The sequence below is a fragment of the Polypterus senegalus genome, chromosome 11 (assembly GCF_016835505.1).
Source record: "Polypterus senegalus isolate Bchr_013 chromosome 11, ASM1683550v1, whole genome shotgun sequence".
Classification (NCBI taxonomy): Eukaryota; Metazoa; Chordata; class Cladistia; order Polypteriformes; family Polypteridae; genus Polypterus; species Polypterus senegalus.
The window spans coordinates 128,710,601-128,731,369 of NC_053164.1; the positions used below are offsets into that span (position 1 = coordinate 128,710,601).

The following is a 20,769-nucleotide window of genomic DNA, read 5'->3' on the forward strand; positions in this document are numbered from 1 at the left end:
AGCCTAAAACATGCTTCTTATTGCTCAAAGCCTGCCGCCATTCTCCTTTGCTAACCACTCTTGGGGTATTATGCTACGGCTTGAGGCATCTTATGAGGTGTCGCTGTAACCAGAATTGTATCCACCACCACCACTGGTTTCTTCCTGCCTCCTATGCTTGTTTTAGAATATTCTTAACTCACAGGGTCAACAGAAGCCATTGATGTAACAAAGGATGATGAAATTGTCTAAGTTCATAAACAGGTACACCCAACTGGTCCAAAAAAATGACTGCAAAAATAGTTTGGTCAATCTTTGTTCTTTGTCTAAACCATCATATATCTGCATTTGCCAACTCAGGGAAATTGTAAGTTTTAGCATTCCCAGTGTTTTGTTTATCCACACAATTTACTTTATTTTTAGAATGGACTGCAGACTCAGAAAACGTATTTGTGTTATGCTGAAGTGTTCAGAAAAATGAGAATGTTACAATATATGTGAATAATACTTTTCATGTGCTGAAAGTAAGAACAATAAAGTGCAGGGCTTAAAGAAGGAACATGCACTTAATGCAAAAATATGGTGCATTAAAATGTGCAAGTAGAAGCAAGTTGAGATACCTGTATTTAAGCTAAAAATAAACAAAGAAATGTTCCCACATATAAAGTCTAGAGTCAGAAAAAATTGCATTTAATTTTTGATCATTTACTCAGGTAAGGTCAGAACTTTTACTCAACCAGACCAATTTCTTGCTTTACTTATTATGTGGTGTACACAGTATAGTAGGCGTTACAGCTTTATCTTATCACTAGCTATGTTACTCATTTAAGGCAGGCTGAAATCTAAGTAATTAATGTAGACCTCAGCATTAAGGTTGGAGGTGCACCATGCAATGCATATGTCTGTGTTGTACTCCATTTAGTATGTGATTCACAAAAGCAGTGCTAATGTTTGTGATGTGCCAACTATCATAATGACAAATACAATGTATTCTGTTACTGAAAGTGTTTGTGATGTGCCATCTGTTGGAATGACAAATGTAATGCATTTATAACAAAAAAGTTTGTGATGCGCCACCTGTTCAAATGATAAATACAAAGCATTTTATTATTAAAAATGCTTGTTTTGCACCATCTATTGTAAGGACAAATGCAATACATTTATTACTAAAAATGTTTGTGATGTGGCATCTGTTGGAATCACCAATGCAATGTATTTTATTACTAAAGATGTTTATGATGTGCCATCTATTGGAATGACAAATGAGATGCATTTCATTACTAAAAGGTTTGAGATGTGCCTTCTTTTGGTATGACAAATGCATTGCATTTTATTACTAGAAATAATTTTGATGTGCCAATCTTTTGGAATGACAGAGACATAGCCACAGGACAGACACACAGACAAACAGAGACATATCCTTTTATTAAGGTGAATTGTATACAACTCAAATGTATGCGTTTTCTAAGAGAGAAGTACCTCAGGTTCACTTTGTTAATACAACACAAAGGCTCTCAGGAGTCCAGCAAGTACTGTATATAAGAACTTTATTTAAGAAAGATGTCTCAGGAGCATACTATGCAAGATGTTACCTTGCACTGTAATCATGGATATGCTGCCAATTTTTTTTTCAGACAAAGTTTTTATAAATGTGAAAATACAAGCGTTTATTTAGCATATTACTGATAAACATGAACATTTTTAGACAAGCACATTTACTTAAAAAGGTAAAGGAGGATGATCTAAAAATGAAAAATAGAATATTTTCATGTGCTGAGACCCAAGGTCAGATGGTGTTTCCTAGAGAAGAAACTACATGCTGTAAACCAGGTAGACAAAAGTTAGTATAAAGCACTTTTTTTGTAATTATAATCTCGTCGCACTCCTTCAAGGAAAACTTTAAGCCAACTGCATCCTTTTGGACAATAGTAATTTATTTAAAATATCTTAAGCACCTTTTGAGTCTAACAGTCCACGATGCTGAAGTGTTATAAAAAGACTTTCTTGCACAGTTTCTAGACATTTCCAACTATAGAACAATGACTCAAAATAAGGGCTAAAAATCACCTTTACAATTTCAAACTTGTCAATCCTAATTCACAGTTGCTGAGAGCCATGCGCCACAAGGAAGGAAGGAACTAAAAAGTATTTAGGATCAGGATGGAAATCCCAAAAAATTACTGGAAGAGCTTGCAAACTTCCCAGCCAGGATTTGAACCCAGGCGTCTGAAGCTGTGAAGTTGTGTAACACTGCAGTACTGTGTAAGTCCTCCCTCTGTAAATCTGAAAATGTCTCCAAGCTGTCTGGCAAAAACATGCTTGCTGCTTCTTTATGTTGGTGGATTGAACCGTATATTTAAAAAGCCTAATTGTGCCTATTCCATACTTCACAACTTAAACATAACACATTGAACTCTGGTCCATGTGAATGACTGGTTTCTGCCTTTTCCCAGCACTGCTGGGATCGACTCCAGCTCCCCACAATACTGAACTGGATAGACAAGGATAGAAAATGATAGACTGGCATAGAGCTCATGACCTCAAATCTTGGCAGTGGATTTGTTTCAAAGTATAGTAACAGCTCATGAACATAATTTCTGTTGAAATATGAATCAAAGCACAAACACATTTCAGCTGAATAGAACTTTTAAAAGGTAAGTTCTAATTAACTGGCGATCTTGAAATATAATAAGCGGGTTTTAAGAAATGGATGGATAGAGTAGTCTGTGTAAAAATGTTGAAAGTAAATGTATGGATGCTGCCCTAAAGTAATGCATCTATTACCCGTTTGTGCCTTCACTATCTATTGCAGTATTTTAGCCACTTGATGAACTTTTTGGCAGTACGTCTTGTTTCTTTTTCCATGCATATATTTACTTCATAGAGTTGGCATGGTGTAAGGTGCTTTAAGAGGAATACTTTGGTAAATTGGAAGTAATGCTCAACATGGAAAGCAAACACCAAATGATCCCATACAAAATATTTTCTCCAATCAATGCTTTCATCATCGTTATATTCATTGAAGCTGCTAACAGATTCTGGCCACCAGAAAATTGTATCGTCCTCTAGGCCACAGATGCTGTTATCTGGATCATTTGGAAGAAGCGGAAAGTCACAGAACTGATCCTCATGGGGACTGTGAACAATCACTGTATACACAATTTGCTGCTTAAAGCAGGACGTTCCAAACACCCGGAAAACAGCATTCTCACCATCACAAAACGTGTACTCGTAGGCATTTAGCACGTCTTCAAAGTCCAAGGAGAACTTATAATTTCCATAGAGAGACTCTTCTGAAAATGCAGGAGAATTAGCATTCATGTCCGATGGGTCTAGGTCTGTATTTTCTTCAATCCAGTCACTTATTTTTGTTTCTACTTCTTCAGGATCAACAACACCACTCCAATAGGAAAAAGGACCATAATTACAATTACCAATAGCATAGTATTCACCTTTAAATCCATTTCTAATGATTCCTTTCACTCCCGTTTTGGTTGTGACATGCTGAAGTTTAGAGATGGTTAATTTCACTTCTGGTAGTAGAGGTCTTCTTCTGAGATACCGTCTCCACATGTGTTCATTTAATTCCTCCTCCCTTAATTCTTCTATACTTTTATGTTCACTAAGGAACACAAGTTCTTTGCTTCCACGATTATATCGAGTAATTGCCATTTTTACTTCAAAGAAATCAAAGATACAGTTGCTTGTTGTACCAGGCAGTCAAAACAGTCTGAAAATACAATATTAGAGGTCAAAATATATTATTGTTAAAAAAGAGAATAGTAGAGTGATCTTTAAATGCAAAATGCAATAAAATTGAGTCTATACAGAAAAGTGGTCAATTCCAAAGAAATTATTTGATGCACCTGCATTGCCTAAGGGATATATTCTTGTAATAATATTAATTATTATGTATATTTATATAGCACTTTTCTCACTGCTCAGAGCGCTTTACATAGTGAGTGGGGAGCCACTTCAACCACTTGGATGTTGCAGCCATTTTTTGAGCCAGTATGCTCATCACACATTAGTTTTTAGGTAGTGAAGTGGTGAGAGAGATAGTGAGTTAGAGACAAAAGACGATTAGGGGGGCCAACATGACTAAGCTGTAGTTGGTAATTTAGCCTGGACATCGGGATACATCCTGTTCTTTATGAAGGATGCCCAAGGTTCTTTTATGACCACAAACAGTCAGAACCTCGATTTTACATCTCATCCAAAGGACGGTGCCATTTTTACAGCACAGTGTCTCCATCACTGCACTGGGATATTGGGATCCACATTCAGACCACAGAGTAAGTGCCCCCTGCTGGCCTTGTCAACATCTCTTCAGCAGCAACGCAAGCTTTTTCCTAGATGGACTCCCACTCAAGTACTGGCCAGGCCCAAACATGCTTAACTTAAGGTGGATGACCTGCTCTGAAATGCATGTGATATGGTAGTCTTAATCTATTCCTAGAAATGCACTAGGGTGCAGACAGAACAGCCTTAAAGACAGCACCCTCCTGAAAACAAGTAGTCATTTTCATCCATAAATTCCCACCTGTAGGGTCACGTGTGCAGGGTATAGTAAAATTCTGACTTGCATGTGATAATCAACACTCAACACGGCACCATTATTATCTCAAAACTTCTGTTTTCCTTATGTGAAAAATCTAAGAACAGTCACAGAGTAATAGGAACTAAATTGGTTATAGTCAATATTGCTTGAAAGAGACTCATAATAATTTGCATGATCTTAAAAAAACAGATTAACACAAGCATTAAAGCTTACTACAGTGATAAGTCAGAACTGACCATGATCATTCCTAATGCTGAATACACAACTACATGAAGCCCCATATCTGTATCCATCATGCTAATGGAAAAAAATGGACATCCAGGATTAATGATGATAAACATGGACCAAAAAAGGCAAACTTTAGCTCACTCCAAACAGTATGGTAGCAGCTGTTCACATCCTTGTCATGTGAAACTGTCAAGAGTACACTGGAGCCTATGAAACTTCTCAGGGGCTAAGGGAGCTGGCACAGAGCAACGGGTTGCCAACAACCAAAGTGAATACGCACATAACTCATCGAGAGTACTGAGTCTGCAAGACATCTTCTTCTCCTTTTGTCAGTGAGGTGATAGTCAGCTTTGGGATACGCTGTAAACAGCAGCCTGCTTACTGTGACAAATTCATATTTGCTTTCTGTACAAGCATATTTACCTTTTATTTACTAAATTGTATTTTAATTACAATGCTTGTATGTTGCAACTAATTTATTACCCTACTTCTCTCGGTAACCATTTTTTTTCTAAAACTTCACTTATCATAGTTGGTCCAAAGTGCATATTTATTTTTCATTTTTCAAGCCTGTAATGCTTTCTTCTACATTCAGGCTTCATTTGTGAGGTTTCACAGATCACCTAACAGTGTACAATGTGGACCTTGTGATTGTTATTGTGTCCTGCACTTACTGTACTGTAAACACACTAACACTGAAAACTTGTGCAATCTCTGTACACCAATAACCACCAAGGTTGAGAACGCTTGTATTTACGACCAATGTTCTCTCTAAGTTTTTTTTCTCTTTTTTTTTTTTACAGATGAGCGGGTGTGCATAATAAATGAGCTGGTAGTTTTCTATTAAGACCGATTCGTTCACTATCACTACACTACATGAGGTTTGTACCGTGAAGTATCGATCGATTGCCACAAAGAATCGACAAATAAACAGCGAGTATTTCCCTGTGATGTAACAAACACTGAGAAACAGTAAGCAATGAGCACTTTCCTCCCTCATGGATCATCACGAAGCACTGATACGTAAACAATGAGCGGTTCCCCGAACTAATGAGCAAGACAGGGAGTGACCTGCATGAAAATGGCTGAACGGCAGTTCAAAGGTGCGGTGCGCCTCTCCAAAAAAAAGGCCACAGGGACTCAATTATCAGTTTTTGATACATCATAACGGCATTTAAAGTATGCGTACCAGTGTCACACACCACATCCATAAGGCTTCAAATACCTGTACACTTTATGAACGACATACAGCGAAATGCCCGTTCAAAAAAAAAAAAAGGAATTCAGCGCAAGACTAGAATTGCTAAATAAAGAAGGTTGTCCAGTAACAGTACAATGTTTAGCAACTATTCATACGCTGTGAATTTATTACGATTAACCATAAAGAAAAGTGACAAATGAAAGTTGTCAATAATATTATACTAAATATGAAAAAAAGGAGAGCACTAAAATTAGTTACAAATATAGCATCACAGTCAATATTTAGATATGCAGCATTGCAAAGGTAATTGTGAACCTATGTCTTGAAAAAGGCAACATTTGTCACCTCAAGAGGCAAGGAGTTTATATACTGTATGTGATTTTTCAGATTATTAAAATATTAGACTTTTCATTTTCTGAACATGTTTAACCCAATATAGGGCCTACAACTGTATTTTTGGGTACAAATAAGGCTGGAGCCAGCCCAGTCAATTGAAGGGCTTATTCAGGCACACATCTATACTCGCTCACAGTAAGCTAGTTGTAAAAGAGCCAACTATGCATGTCTCTGGGATCTGTTAGGACACTAGAATACTTGGATAAAAATCTGTACAAGACACAGGGAAAACATGTAAGTGCCACACAGAGAGGATTAAATCTTAAGCATTCGCACTACCTGTCACTATTCTGCCCACATTTCAAAATGACAAGAACTGCTTTTATTAAAAGGTGATGTTGAATAAAAAAAATTACATTCCCCTTTGTAGTCTTCAGATACTATTGTCACTTCTCTTTGTAGTAACATAACTTACTAAGTAAATGTTTTGTTTTTTTTTAATGTCAAACAATGTGTTTTTCTCTCTCTCTTCTTTAATGCAAATATGGACAAAATCCTCTGACTCTTACTTAATGAGAATAATCTACTAATCGTCAAACAGCTAAGATCTGATGGACTGGAATGTTGTGTTCCTATGTTAATTGCTGATTATATATAATGTTAGACTAATATTATAAAAGGTACTGATATAAAACCAAGGTTATTAATGGCAGTTAGGGTAAAACTTAATTTATAAATTTGAAAAGTGCCTCAAGCTGGACTTCTGGCATACTAATGAGACTCTGAGACCAGTCACCATCCAAGGGGACGTGGAAGTGATGTAGCGCTACCAATACCTAAGAATTCACATAAAAAACTAAATGGACTGATCTGACAACACAGTGCCACTGAACATGATGGGTGAGAGTGGACTGTACTTGCTAAGGAGATGCAGGTCTTTTGATTTGTAGAGCAAGGTGCTGGAAATGTTTTACTAATTCACAGTTGCCAGTGTGGTGTTCTAAGAAACATAATACCTGAACAAACTTATCAGGAAAGTCTACTCCATCACTGAGCTAACCCTGGACATGCTGGAAGCTGTTGTGGAAAAGAGAATGATAGCAAAATTGGATGCAATCATAATAAATCCCCTCTATCCCCTCCAGGAAGCACTCTCTTGGAGTACTTTTAGCCACAAGCACATTCCACCACAGTGTGCTAAGAAGCGTTTCTAGGGGTCTTTTCTGCTCACTGCTATCAGTCAATTCAATGCTTCCACTCAATGTACTTGTTAAGTTTGTTTGTTTGTTTATTTATTTATTGGTTGATTGATTTATTGGCTGTATTATCTGTCCTGTAATTCTGTATCCTTGTTTTTTTATGTTTCTGCTTCAGTATGCTTCTGAATTCCATCCATCCACTATCCAACCTGCTATATCCTAACTACAGGGTCACGGGGGTCTACTGAAGCCAATCCCAGCCAACACAGGGAGTAAGGCGGGAAACGAACCCAGGGCAGGGCGCCAGCCCACCGCAGTGTTTCTGAATTCCCCCATCGAATTAATAAAGTTTATCTATCTAATCTAGTCTAGTGTAACGAGTGTGAGTTCCATGCCCAGTCTCTGTATTTGTAGAGTTTGCATGCTCTCCTCATATTCTTCATACGTTTTCCCCTACATATTCCACTTTTTATATCAAAGATGTGAATTTCAGGTTAGCTGTAAATCTAAAATTGCCAAGTTTCAATGTTTGCTTAGATGACTGGCACCACATCCAACACTGTATGCAGTCTTGCGCATTGAATCATGCTAGTTTGGGAATGTTATGTTAACTGTTTCAATTATTATTGCAAATTCTACCAAATGTAAATACACACTGCTCAATTACATTTGGTTCTGCCTTTGAAACGTTGCATTACCAAATTCTCAGATCCATTTACAAATTCTTGTCTTCCACTACAGGGACATGATGTAGAAGAGTATATGTGAAATGTATTTGCAGCAAAGGAGCAAGTAACAATGGATGGGTAACCCAACCATTTCAGGTTACATCGACAAACTTACCCACACTCACTTACTGTACACTAATGGAGTATGGCGTTGGCTATCGTTTTTTATCGTTTTGCTATATTTTAAATCTTGAAAAGCATCATATTGTAAGTTAAAATAACTGTAAATCATCAAATAATTATCATTTTGTTTGAGTCCTCAGTTTTGTTATTTTTGAGAGATCAAAAAATTTGCATTTAGACATGTTTGTATTTTTGACTTCATTTACACATCAGCATCTCTATGCCTGACAATAGTATCAAAGAATATAAACAATGCATTCTTCATCATATAAACTAACTATCATCTAAAACTTGTAAAGAACACATTCGTATTCAAAAGGAAAGGTTTAAAATTAAGGTCCAAAGTTAATGAAGCAATAAAGCCACCCACCACTCTAGTACACAATCAAGCCTCAAAAAATAAGTGCAGTTTAATAGATTTTTAAAATAATTAAACAGCAGCAAAAAAGTATACATCTTGCTAGCAAAAGACATGCATGATGGTAAAGCCTCATAAAGCCAACTAGAGTACACAATAGTTTATTAATTCTTTATCAGACAAATGGTGATTAATGTCAAATACTGCATATTGTCAGTTTGATGAAATAATGCATGAATAAAAGAATGCTAATTAAGATGTACGGTAGGTTGACTAGCGGTTGAAGAAATACATGTCACACAGCCCATACTGTAGTCATAAAGATTAATCTCTTATAAATAAGAGTTGAAGACATTTTCAAATGTAAAAAAAGAAAGTTCATTGTGCAGACACCTACCTAGCAGAAAAATATACTGACACAGATAGCAGCAGAAATTGGAGTATTTTAATAAATCATAAATGGTGTAAAATTTCTTCAAATTCAACAATACAAAGTTAAAAATGGTACAAAAAAGAATAGTATGGATACAAATTATGGAAGATTACTACAAAAACACTTACCATATACTAGTGTAAATGGCAACAGTTATCCACCTTAAAGCACTGTATAACACCTATTCTGGACAATAAAACAAGAGAATGTTAAGCACAAACATTTGTAAGAAAATATCTTAAATTTTAGCACTTACTTTACCCCAGTACACAGAAACGTGCTTAAACATTACTAGCATTTTCTATGTTAACAGTATTTTCCATTGCTTCTTTAAGTTGGCAATATGGGGACGTACTCTGACATTCTGGTTTGTATTGCTGTGGAGAAAAATTCATTCCTACTTGAAAAAAGCCATGAAGAGTTTCCAGACGAGCAGTCAGATTAAAACTTTATTGCATAAAGATCAAAGCTGACTCAGTTCAATGAAATGAGCCCTGTCAGTCTGGCTGAACCTCGTATTTATTACAACTCTTATCATAATATTATCTCACTCAGCACATTTTTCACCATTATCTGATTCCTAGTACACAACCTCTCCATTCCCTTTGGTTTGCTTACACCACAAATATCCTCTCAAGCTTAATTGGCATAATTACTTTCTAAGCATCATGTCTTATCTACAATATTACTCTGGCCAGAGGAGTGATCATAACATAATCACCTCTCACATTTCTAATCTTTGGTTTGTAAATATTTGTGGTTTCCCAAACTATTCATAAGAATAACAAAAGTACAGGCATAAGTCTTTAATATTTAACTCCTACATGGCCTGAAGCTATCTGTTACAATGTATAGTTTAACTTTGATTTGATTAGGGATTTATTATTTATAGATTTAAACTTTATATATGAATTCTATATCTATATAAAAGGCAAAGCCCTCACTGACTCACTCACTCATTGACTCACTCACTCATTAACTCACTCACTGACTCACTCACTCACTCACTGACTCACTCGCTCACTCAATCACTCACTTCCCGTGTAGGTAGAAGGCTGAAATTTGGCAGGCTCTTTCATTACAGCTTACTTACAAAGGTTTCATTTCGAAATTCTACGCGTAATGGTCATAACTGGAACCTATTTTGTCGCCCATATAGTGTAATAGACTGCTTCTCCATGGCCATGGGAGGCGGAGTTGTGTCTCGCATCATCACGCCTCCCACGTAATCACGTGAACTGACTGTAACCGCAGTACGTAGAGAACAAGGCAGAGCTCCAAAGAGCGCTGAGAAAAGACGTTTTACACAATTGAGAAGGCAGAAAAAGAATATCAAGCGAGTGACGCATACAAGCATATTCATAAGTGCAGCTACTGCGGAAACAAAGCACGGTGTAAACCGTAAGTTTAAGTTTGTAGACACGCTCCTTAAATTAAGTTCATAGACAGGCTGCACTGGCGTTTGTCATGCCACGACTAGCACAATAGTCACGGGATACAAGTTTAATGAGAGGACGCAGGGTATAAATGAGAGTTTTGATCACTTTCTAAGTTAAAATTGCTGGTGAAGGACTGTGCTTATGCAAATTTCGAGAGACTGTGTTTGTGGGGGGGATTGACAGTTAAGGCGGGGGGGAAGTTACGTCAGCATCTCCCCTCCCATTCACTTCATTTCGCTCTGAGCTGAGCTCCGCAGCTAACGCGGTCTTGCGGAAGCAACTTTGTGACTTTGCCACCAAATACTCACAGAAAAATCCATAACTTAATACACACGCTGTCTCTAGGGCTTCTACACACTGAATTCTCCGGGTACTACTGGTCATAATCTAATTTTAAGGGTTGGGACACCAATAATACTGAAAACCTTACAGCCACTGAGACTTTGTAACGGCACGAGACTTCAGGTCACGTGTCTGCAAAAGAACCTAATTGAGGCAACTATTTTTACTGGCGATTGCTCAGGGGAGAGAGTTTGTATTCCTCGCATCCCCGTTACACCCTCTGATCTCCCATTTCAATTCTAATGCCTCCAATTTCCAGTAAGGCTCTGCTTCGCGATGACAATTGATAAGTCTCAGGGACAGACCCTACAAAAGGTTACATTGACAATCATGTTACGTTATTTTTAAAATGTTTCCTTTTCTTAGAACAAGCACAGCTCAGAAGCTTCGATGCATGTGCTCCATAAAGCGTAAAAAAAAAATAACGCATTTAATCACACTTTGCATTCCAAGCAAAGGAGAACTTTTGTCAATGCATGATTTCCTGGTACATTGATTACATTGATGCACACATCAGAGCTACAAAAATGGAAGAGTCTGAAGAAAGAGTGTTGCTAGGACTGATCAGAGGCAAATTTCATTTTGAAAGACTACCCGACGGAAGCCTTGATAAAAGCGTGGTTTTGTGCAAAAAGGAGTTTGCATACCACCGACGCACTTCAACCTTATGGTACCATCTAAATGCAAAACATGTTACAGCGAGCACAGAAACTATGTATGATGTTAGCACTACCAGTACGAGTTCGAGTACCAACAAAAGGTGTCGGCAGCCCAAACCTCATGAAATGACTGGCTTCAGGACCAAAATTCGTAAGTCAACATCGGTCAAACTTACAAATTCTCTTGCAAAATGGATTGCTTTGGACTGTAGACCACTAACAGTGGTGGAAGATAAGGGGTTGGAAAATGTGCTACAGTTAGCGTCAGGTTATCCAACTTTCCAACTGCCGTGCCGAAAGACTATTTCAAGTAAAATTCAACAGCTTTATGACACTGAAAAGCAAACAAATTTAGATGCATTACAGAAAGCGGACTTTGTGGCTCTTACTGGGGCTCATTGGACTTCCGTGACCGTTAGTAATTTTAATTACATCTAATTACAGAATGTTCAATGATCACACTGTTTTAGCCTAATGTACTAAATATTTTTGGCTACAGTTACTCGGAGTTTAAAGGTGAGGCTGGTCAAATTACCTTTTATGTTTCTGCCTGATTTTTTTAAGAAGAAAAACTGAACTTTATGTTGAAATTTTTGTTATTATTATTTAAAGACAATGCCATTCTGAACATGTACTTAAAGTACTTAGAATACCACTTTATTTTTAAGTCTGCCCAATATTAGCCAGGGATGATATTTTTGTTTCTGTTTTGAACTGAAATGCAGTTTAAATGCATTTTTTTTCAGAAATTAAAAGACCTTGACTTTACAATATTCATGTCCATGTCTATTATTTGATTCTGTCGCCCACTAAAACCCATTTAAATTAAAAAAAACATTTGCGCTTTGGGACAAATTTTCTTGTGTGATTATATGCGATTAATCAAGATTAATTACAAACCCTCTAGTTAATTAGATTAATTTTTCAAGTCCCACCCCTAATATATATATATATATATATATATATATATATATATATATATATATATATATATATATATATATATATACTGTGAGTGGAAAAAACACACCAAAATGTTTTTCATCACGTCTTCAACAATAGTCGGCTGATTTACTTAATGTTTGATACAAAGTGTATGTAATATGTTTTCCAACAACAGTTGTATTAATTACTCACATCAAACAAACAACATCGCTGCACTAGCTTATTGAACTTAACGATTCTTAATAAAAATTCGGTCTTCTGTACTGAAACCCATTTTTATCTGCAAATTTAGCAAGGGTCAAACTTGTTTACAAACTTTATCGTCTGCGTTCACATGTATCCATGGCAACCAAATTTATAAATAAGTAAGATCTTATACTGCTTTGACCAGGCTTTGACACAAGTTTATACAATGTTCCAAATTTTATCAAAATCGGCCGACTATTGTTGAAGATGTGATGAAAAACATTTTGGTGTGTTTTTTTTCCACTCACAGTGTATATATATGTATATATATATATATATATATATATATATACATACATGTATATGCCAGCAACACTCATCACAATGACAAAACAATTATTGTCAATCATGTTACGCTATTATTAAAATGTTTCCTTCTCTTTTTCATTGCTTCTTTAACACACTACTTCTTCGCTGCGAAGCGCGGGTATTTTGCTAGTAGTATATATAAATTTAATTGAGTTTGACTTACATATCCTGTCTTTTCATTTCCTAACCATCTTATGCAATTTTGGGTCACAGAGAGTTGATGCCTTTCCCAGCGGCACTAGGTGAAAGGCAAGAAATAACCTGGGTGGAGCACAAATTAATTGCAGGCATATTGGCTCTCAAACCCACATTCACTCATTTATACATTGCACTAAAACCTAACATGATCAAATCCGTTGTCAAAATTTATAACTGAATAAGATTTAACTCAATGTAACTGAATAAGCTTTATTTATGCAAAAGTTAATGTTTTATCAAAAAAGTAAAAGCAGATTGAGAAACATGCACTTACTTAAAAGAAGATCTAACAGGATAGCTTTCTTGAAGTTGGTGAAATCACTTTCATAAACTTGAATCCTTCTTCTTAGCCACTCATACTAAAGCAAAACTTCATTGACTGAAGTGACCATTTCACTTCTTCTGCTCGTTGTTTTTATAACCAGCTAACTTAACTTGAGTGCCATTACAAATACACATTTATTCAAAACTTCTACATTTCCCCTTTTTTTCTGCTTCACACCTCCAACACTATATAAGGCATTCAGAGCCTGTTCCACTGCCTACTCAGTACGACACAGCTCAGCTGTTAAATGTCAAATGACAGGAGCAATATAAAGATTAACTTTAAGCTTTCTATTTAATGATCTGTTTAGGTAAATTATATTTTGTGTCTGTGTATGTAAGCTGTTATCAAGATATAACAGATACAGAGATTTTCATCACATCCTAGATAATCATCTGCTTATTGACCAAAGGAGCCTGCACTCTAATCACAAACTACCAGCTTATGTGTATTTTTCATAAATATAGGATGAAGTACACAGAGTAAAAAATATAAACATGTCCAGTATATTGTCTTACTGGGCATACCTTTATGGTCTCTTCTCTTCCTTTCTAACAGATATTACGATCACTCATTCATTATCTCCATTCTATCAATTAACCCCCACCCCCAATCCTGGCCATTTATTTCCAGTCTGTAAACCGTTGCTCATTTCAAGCATTAAACTGAAGATTGGTTTTCTTGGGACAGTTTTTTTAAATCACATTCCAAGCTGACATCCTGCCAAGCCAGAGAATTAACTCCTAAATTAAGGTAGTTGCCTACAAGAACACTATGTTGGACCTCCTTTTTGCAGCCCCTGTATCTATGAATGCCTGATCCCTACTCCGCCATAGAAGGCCTTAATCTGTAAATTACCTTCTTGGCTGTTCAACCTCTTAAAGGAGTCACATATTCCTTTTTGTACCACCCAGGAATATTGTGTTTTCTTCAAATGAGATGCAGGATTTTGTTTAAGTTTTCTTAGCAGCCTTACTCCCTCTTTTCTAGTGTTCTTTAAGCACTAGACATATGCAGACACACCACTTCTAATGGCTCCTACCTGTTCATGCTAATATGAAGATGTGTGTTCTAAATTCCAGTGTGACCCTCTCTTCAAAACATTTCTCATGCAGGGATTGTCACTATTTTGTGTCACCTTTACCTTTGACACTCCCTTGCTGACCTAACAAACTTCTCTAAGAAATAAGAGAATAATGATAAACCATATATTAAGCATGTGAACATAAATAAATACATTTCCTTCAATTTCCTCTGTTCCTCTTCCACCAGATACATTGTATCCTTTTCTGAACCCAGTCAATTCAGCTCCTTATCACTATTCAGCTGAATTTATTATCACTAACACCTGTCAAGTCTGTATGCAAACAGGAGTAATGATCAAAGAGCATCTGTCCTTCAGGGACCATATTGTTATGGTTTCTTAGTCTTACAGATTCACTCTATACAATAGCTGGAAGATCAGACAATATATGGCTGAGTATGTAGTGCAACTCCTGGTCCAGGCTTTGATCTTGTCACTTCTGGACAACTGCATTATTCTGCTGGCAGGAGTATCATCCTGTGTCACTAAGTCATTGCAGATGATTCAAAATGCAGCGACCCGTCTGGTGTTCAACCAGCCAAAACAGGCAAATGTCACTCCTCTGTTCAGATCATTACATTGGCTTCCTGTAATGTTCACATATTAAGTTCACATCTGTGATGCTTGCTCACAGAGTAGTCAGTGGGTCTGCACCTTATATATGTGGAGACAATTGTGAAGCTCCTTGCTCCTTCTTGACCAATCAGGTCTGCTGATAAACAGCATCTGGCAATGCCAGGTTTTATGTGGCATTAAATTTTCAGTTCAGACTCTTTTCATGTGTATCTTTTAACTGATGGAACAAGCTGCCCACCTCTGTTCGAAATTCTGACTGCCTCAATGTGTTAAAGAATTGCATGCTTGAAGATTCTCTTGTTTGGTGAACTTTTCTGATACTAGCTGTCAGGTTTCTGCAGCCTCGGAGTTCTAACCAGCTTGAATTTTTTTCTGAGCTCCTCATTTGTTTTGTAACCAGTCCTGTTAACACTTATTTCCAAACGTCCACCAGACTGATTTTTATGTTGACACTTTGTCAACATAAAGTCACTTTGGATAAAAGCAACTGGTATGCAAATAATTGTAAATGTAATATCAGTGTAGTGTCTCGTACCTGGACAATATACTATTACCAATGAACTAAACATGAATGTTTTTGAAGTGTGAATGAAAACCAGACTAACGAAAGAAAAACAAAGCAGACCAGGGTAATTTCACAGACTCCAGACTGAGACTGAGTCTAATTGGAACTGTGCACACATTAAGCAGCTGTCAGTTTGTGATGTCTTAACGCGGACACATTTCACCAGTAGCACCCGATAAAGATCACCCGGAAATGCTGAGATGTCCGTGGCTTGATTTTTTTTATTTTCGGAGATAACGGACTCGTGTATGCTTTTACAGCGGAACTGGACTGCCTGCAGCTGCTCCCTCCTGGCTGGTTTGATAAAGCCGGCGGCTTTATTACATCGGCGTCGCGAGAAGCATCCACGACGTATGGTGTTGTGGCTCTGCAAGTGGATGATATTGGGCCGTCGCTGAGTCTTCCTTTTCACGCCCATCTAAATACGCGCGCGGCGCGCTTTTTTTTTTTAAAGGTTTTATCTATCTATCTATCTATCTATCTATCTATCTATCTATCTATCTATCTATCTATCTATCTATCTATCTATCTATCTGTGGGGAAGATGACATGGTGGAATTTGACAGTTTAGAAACAATAAAAGTTAATATTACTATTCAACTGCAATGATACGTAAGTATTAATATATCAGTTATAGAAAGGCATGCGTTATGATGGTTAACGTTGCTTTCTTAAGTTATATTCATATTCAGTTACAAACATAAGGCGGGTTGATGTTTTTTTTTCCAGAAGACTGCGTTAGAACCCCGTCTCGGGCTCTGCCATGTTCTCCCCGTGTGGGTGTGGCTCTCCTCCGTGTGTTTTTACTCCAATATGTCCCAAACGGAGACGTTTGGTTACTTGGTGCAGTTAAAGTCCACATCTTGAGAGCGCATGTGGAAGTGCGTGAGCGCTGAGATGAACAGTCGTCCAGTTTTTCTTTGCAACCACTTCTACCTGTTGAGACCCACCGCGATATCGACTGAGATGGATTAAGAAGGTACGATAACAGATAGAAGTAAATCAATATTAGAAGTAAATCAATATTTACAGTAATACAATGTAAGCCGCTCATCTCATGTGCCTCTCCATCTTTCCGCTTATCGAAGTGTAAAACTGATAAAAAAGGCACCAACAGGTAAATTAACGGCTGTAAATCCCCGATACGCGCCAGAACTTGTCGGCGCCACTTTAAAAGATACGTCGTAAAATTAAAGTTTAGCCAAGTATTTTCAGCAACCGCCTATAAAGAAAAAAGTATTGTCGGAGACTGTGTTAAGACGAAGCATCAGAATGTAAATTGTAATTAATTTTCTTAAAAGAAAAAAACAAAAACATAACGCTTCGCCCATTACCTACCTGCTGCTGTTCGTCTTTATTTCTGGCCGTTGTGTTCGACTGTTTGAATGTGCCGCGTCTGTTCGCTGGTTTACTTTCACTTTCGTTCTTTTTTTAAATTCAACTGGTCATAACATTTCTTTATACTTCATTAATTTGGGAAATTTCGGGTAATTCCAAATTACTGTGGTAAACACAAAATAACTGCGTAAGCGCTGCCTTTTTCTGCAGGTTACATGCGTCATTGATAGCAATTTTAACTTAAAAAAATTCAAATATATGAATCCACCCATTATCTAAATCAGCTTAGTCATTGCAGGTTTGATAGGAAGCTGGAACCTATCGCAGCTAGCATCAGGCACAAGGCAGGAATAATCCTTGGATAGGGCACCAGGCATGCCATAGCAGGCTAAACATACACATACAGTTTTAATTTTTAATTACCAGTCCAACATGTCTTTGGACTGGGGGGTGAAATAAAGCACCTGGAGAAGGCACATGCTGAGGTGTGGAGAACATACAAACCAGAACTTGGACCCTAGTCTCTTTGTTGTAAGGTAGTAGCGTTACCAATGAACCACTTTGCCTCCCATATATCCTGCCAAATTGGTTCAATGGTGCTCGATGTTTACTTGTAGAGGATATGGCTCTGGGGACTATAATGACTTCTTTAAAACAAAGTCCTCATATGAACTGTATGCAGCAATTCCTTTTCCATGAACCTGTTTTCTGAACCCAGTTTACAAGCTTACAAACAATGGACAGGATATTAATCCACCACAAACTTCCTCACCCAACCATACATTTAACGGGCCGATTTGTGATCATGAAGGTTTCAAAATTGACTGGCACAAATGTCAGCTACAGAGGTGTGTGAGTGAGTGTGACTTGTAGTTGGCTGCCTTCCGTTTTAGGATTGATTAACAGTTTGTGCCTACTGTTATCAATGTCTGCCCTCAATCCTGAACTGGATAAGATGGTAAGGTAATTGACGGATGCATTCAAAGCAGCATGCAAAACATTTGGGTGTAGTTCAAAAATCTAGATGAGCCATCTGTAAAAGGTGCAAACTGTGCACAGACAGTGAGCAAGCCAAGAATCAAAGTTGTGAGGCAACAGTGCTGACCACTGGAGCACCCCTGAACTGTTTTTAATAAAGTAGCTAGGGTGTGCAATGCATGCCATTTTGCCAGTCCAGGTAAATGTGCAATGTTTTCAACTTTAGGGCCATAGAATACCTATAGTTATCTTAGTAGTATTGAGCCATGGACAAGGCACTAGTTACTGTAATTATGTTGCCCCGTGAAGAAAAAAAGCAATAAGGAAACAACACATTACTGATGTGGAAGAAACAAGCTTCTCTTTTAGTTTATGTAAAAATGTCACCTAGAATTTGGAAGGCAATTTGGAAGTCTGGGCCAAAATCTACCCACCTATTAAAAGGAGCAAACATGTAAACACTTGCACAGGATGTCTTGGGACACACAGTCTTGGAGAAGATAATTACTTTTCATAAACATTTCAATGACAACATGTTGCATCATCTTAGTATATCCTTGTAGCTAGCTACTTTACTTTACTTACTTTCTAATTTATAGGGAAAAGGCATACTTGATGTACTGCATCATGGGCTACATAGCATACCAATATGAAAACATGCTCTTAATACAATCAGATTTAAACTACACATCAGAATGCTTATTGCATACATTAAAACGTTTACTACACCAGCGAAACTGAAAAAAGTTGCCTCTAGAATCTTTTAAAATTGACATCACAGAATGCACATAGCATTCTTCCAAAGGTGACAATGCAGTATTTCCCTTATTACAAAATGTAAAGTTCAATTTCTTCTCACTTAACTGATGACCATAAGAAAATGGTAGCTACTTAAAGCATCATGAACGACTAAAGGCATGTGCATAGCAATGTGTAGCATCTAATGGAAATTTCTGAGACTGTAGCTTTATGCAGTGAAATTAAATTAACCAAGGTTCATTATAGCTACTGTGATAGACCGGCCAGGATGCCCTTTTGAGGAACTGACCGGGGAAGTGGACATATCACCAGCAGTACCTCCCTTGGGACACAAGAGGGCAGCCCCGCCGGTTTACATCGGGGCCACAGGACTGGAGCTTAGGAGCTCAACCCTGCACGGGCCCATGGCCACCACCAGGGGGTGCCTGGACAATTCCGGAGCCATGGTCTACAGCACTTCTGCCACACCTGGAAGTGCTGCTGGAACTTGATTGAGGAGCACCTGGAGACCTTCTGGGTGCAGTATAAAAGAGGCCTCCTCAGTCCAGCAAGCAAGCCGGAGTTGAGAGGAGTAATACGGAGCTTGCGAGTGAGGAGTGAAGGTGGCAGAAGAAAGGACTAAGTTTATTGGGGTTTGTGTGTTGTGTTGTGCCAAAAAGAAATAAACGTGTGTGTTCTGGACATTGTTGGTCTGTGTGTTTGTCTGTGGCCGGGCTGATCTTCTACACTGCCTAGGTATGAGTGCTTACTATAATGATTCTGCCACCATGCTTTGCACCCAGGACCACTAGGTATTTTCTGGATACTTGCAGACAGGTACAAGGTAATGGTATAAAAGTTGTTTGTCTGAAATGCTACAAAGCCTTGTTTCAGATAGAACAGTTTAATGAAAGGTATGGTATATTCACAGATGAATATATAGCTGATTGGATAATAATATAAGGCCAATATCCTGTGGAATTAAAGGATCACATTGTGAAACCATTATACAACCAGAAGGCTATATTAATCAGTTTGTAGGTTTTCTTTATATCCTGACCTTATCTTTGGTATGAATCGACGAGGGTAAAGTCTTTTTCCGTTTCAGAAGTTTAGCAGTGTTTATTCTCCTTAGCTCACTTCTGCCACACTCTTTTTGTTTTCGTTAAAGGCATTGTGGCATCCAGTCATGAAAAAAATAACTTATGAAAACTTTGTGAAGGAGGCATATTGTGAACAAGTTGCTTATGGTATCTGTTTACTTTCACATGGTGTTCCTGTTCTTTACGTCAAGTGGCTGTCAAAATCACCCTGTGTGCTACACATATGACTCAATGAATGTCTTTTGTGTGATGGGTGTTTTACTCTGGATCTCAGTGTGTTTTTGTGCTATCCTTTGGCTGTATTAACATCTGTTAAATTTCCATTTATTCATTTGGCTGATTCATCAAAGATGACTTAACAACATTTATGAGACAATAAGTTACTTTTTTTTTTGGTTTTCCAATTGGAGCACAGGCAGGTCAAGTGACTTGTTTAGGGTCACACAGGTGTCTCTACTGGGATTTGAACCCACACCCACCCTCAGCCTTTAAAGTAAAAAAGCCTTAACCACTACATTACACCACACCGCCTGCCTGAATGTTGAATGTGGTGGCTAACGGAAACATACGTGAGTTGAGCTGTTGGTATCTGCAAGTGTAACTCTGGTTTGATTTTTAAAAGTAAGTAAAGAGAGAGATGGGTTCATTGCAGTGTTTTAAATTCAGTAACTCCATTGCTGTTATAGGTTGATTTAAAAGCATTATCTGAAAATATTATTGACCAAACCTCTTCCAGATGACGATTTATTTAAAAGCATATTTTATGGAAGCATTTGCA

At 37.6% G+C, this 20,769-nt stretch overlaps 1 protein-coding gene across 3 annotated transcripts; it reads right to left on the reverse strand.

The window, feature by feature from the left end:
- Positions 1-1,509: 1,509 nt before the first annotated feature.
- LOC120539511 lies at positions 1,510-17,309 on the reverse strand. Of its 3 annotated transcripts, none has more exons than XM_039769633.1 (3): positions 17,173-17,309; positions 9,275-9,332; positions 1,510-3,709 (listed from the first exon to the last, which is right to left on the reverse strand). In XM_039769633.1, the coding sequence occupies exon 3, from the start codon at positions 3,649-3,651 to the stop codon at positions 2,779-2,781; it is 873 nt and encodes a 290-aa protein (XP_039625567.1). In that variant the 5' UTR covers positions 3,652-3,709; positions 9,275-9,332; positions 17,173-17,309; the 3' UTR covers positions 1,510-2,778. The 3 variants fall into 3 exon arrangements, with proteins under 3 accessions (XP_039625567.1, XP_039625568.1, XP_039625569.1); XM_039769634.1 differs by having other exon boundaries at positions 9,275-9,327; positions 17,173-17,190; XM_039769635.1 differs by lacking the exon at positions 9,275-9,332.
- Between the last annotated feature and the right edge of the window lie 3,460 nt (positions 17,310-20,769).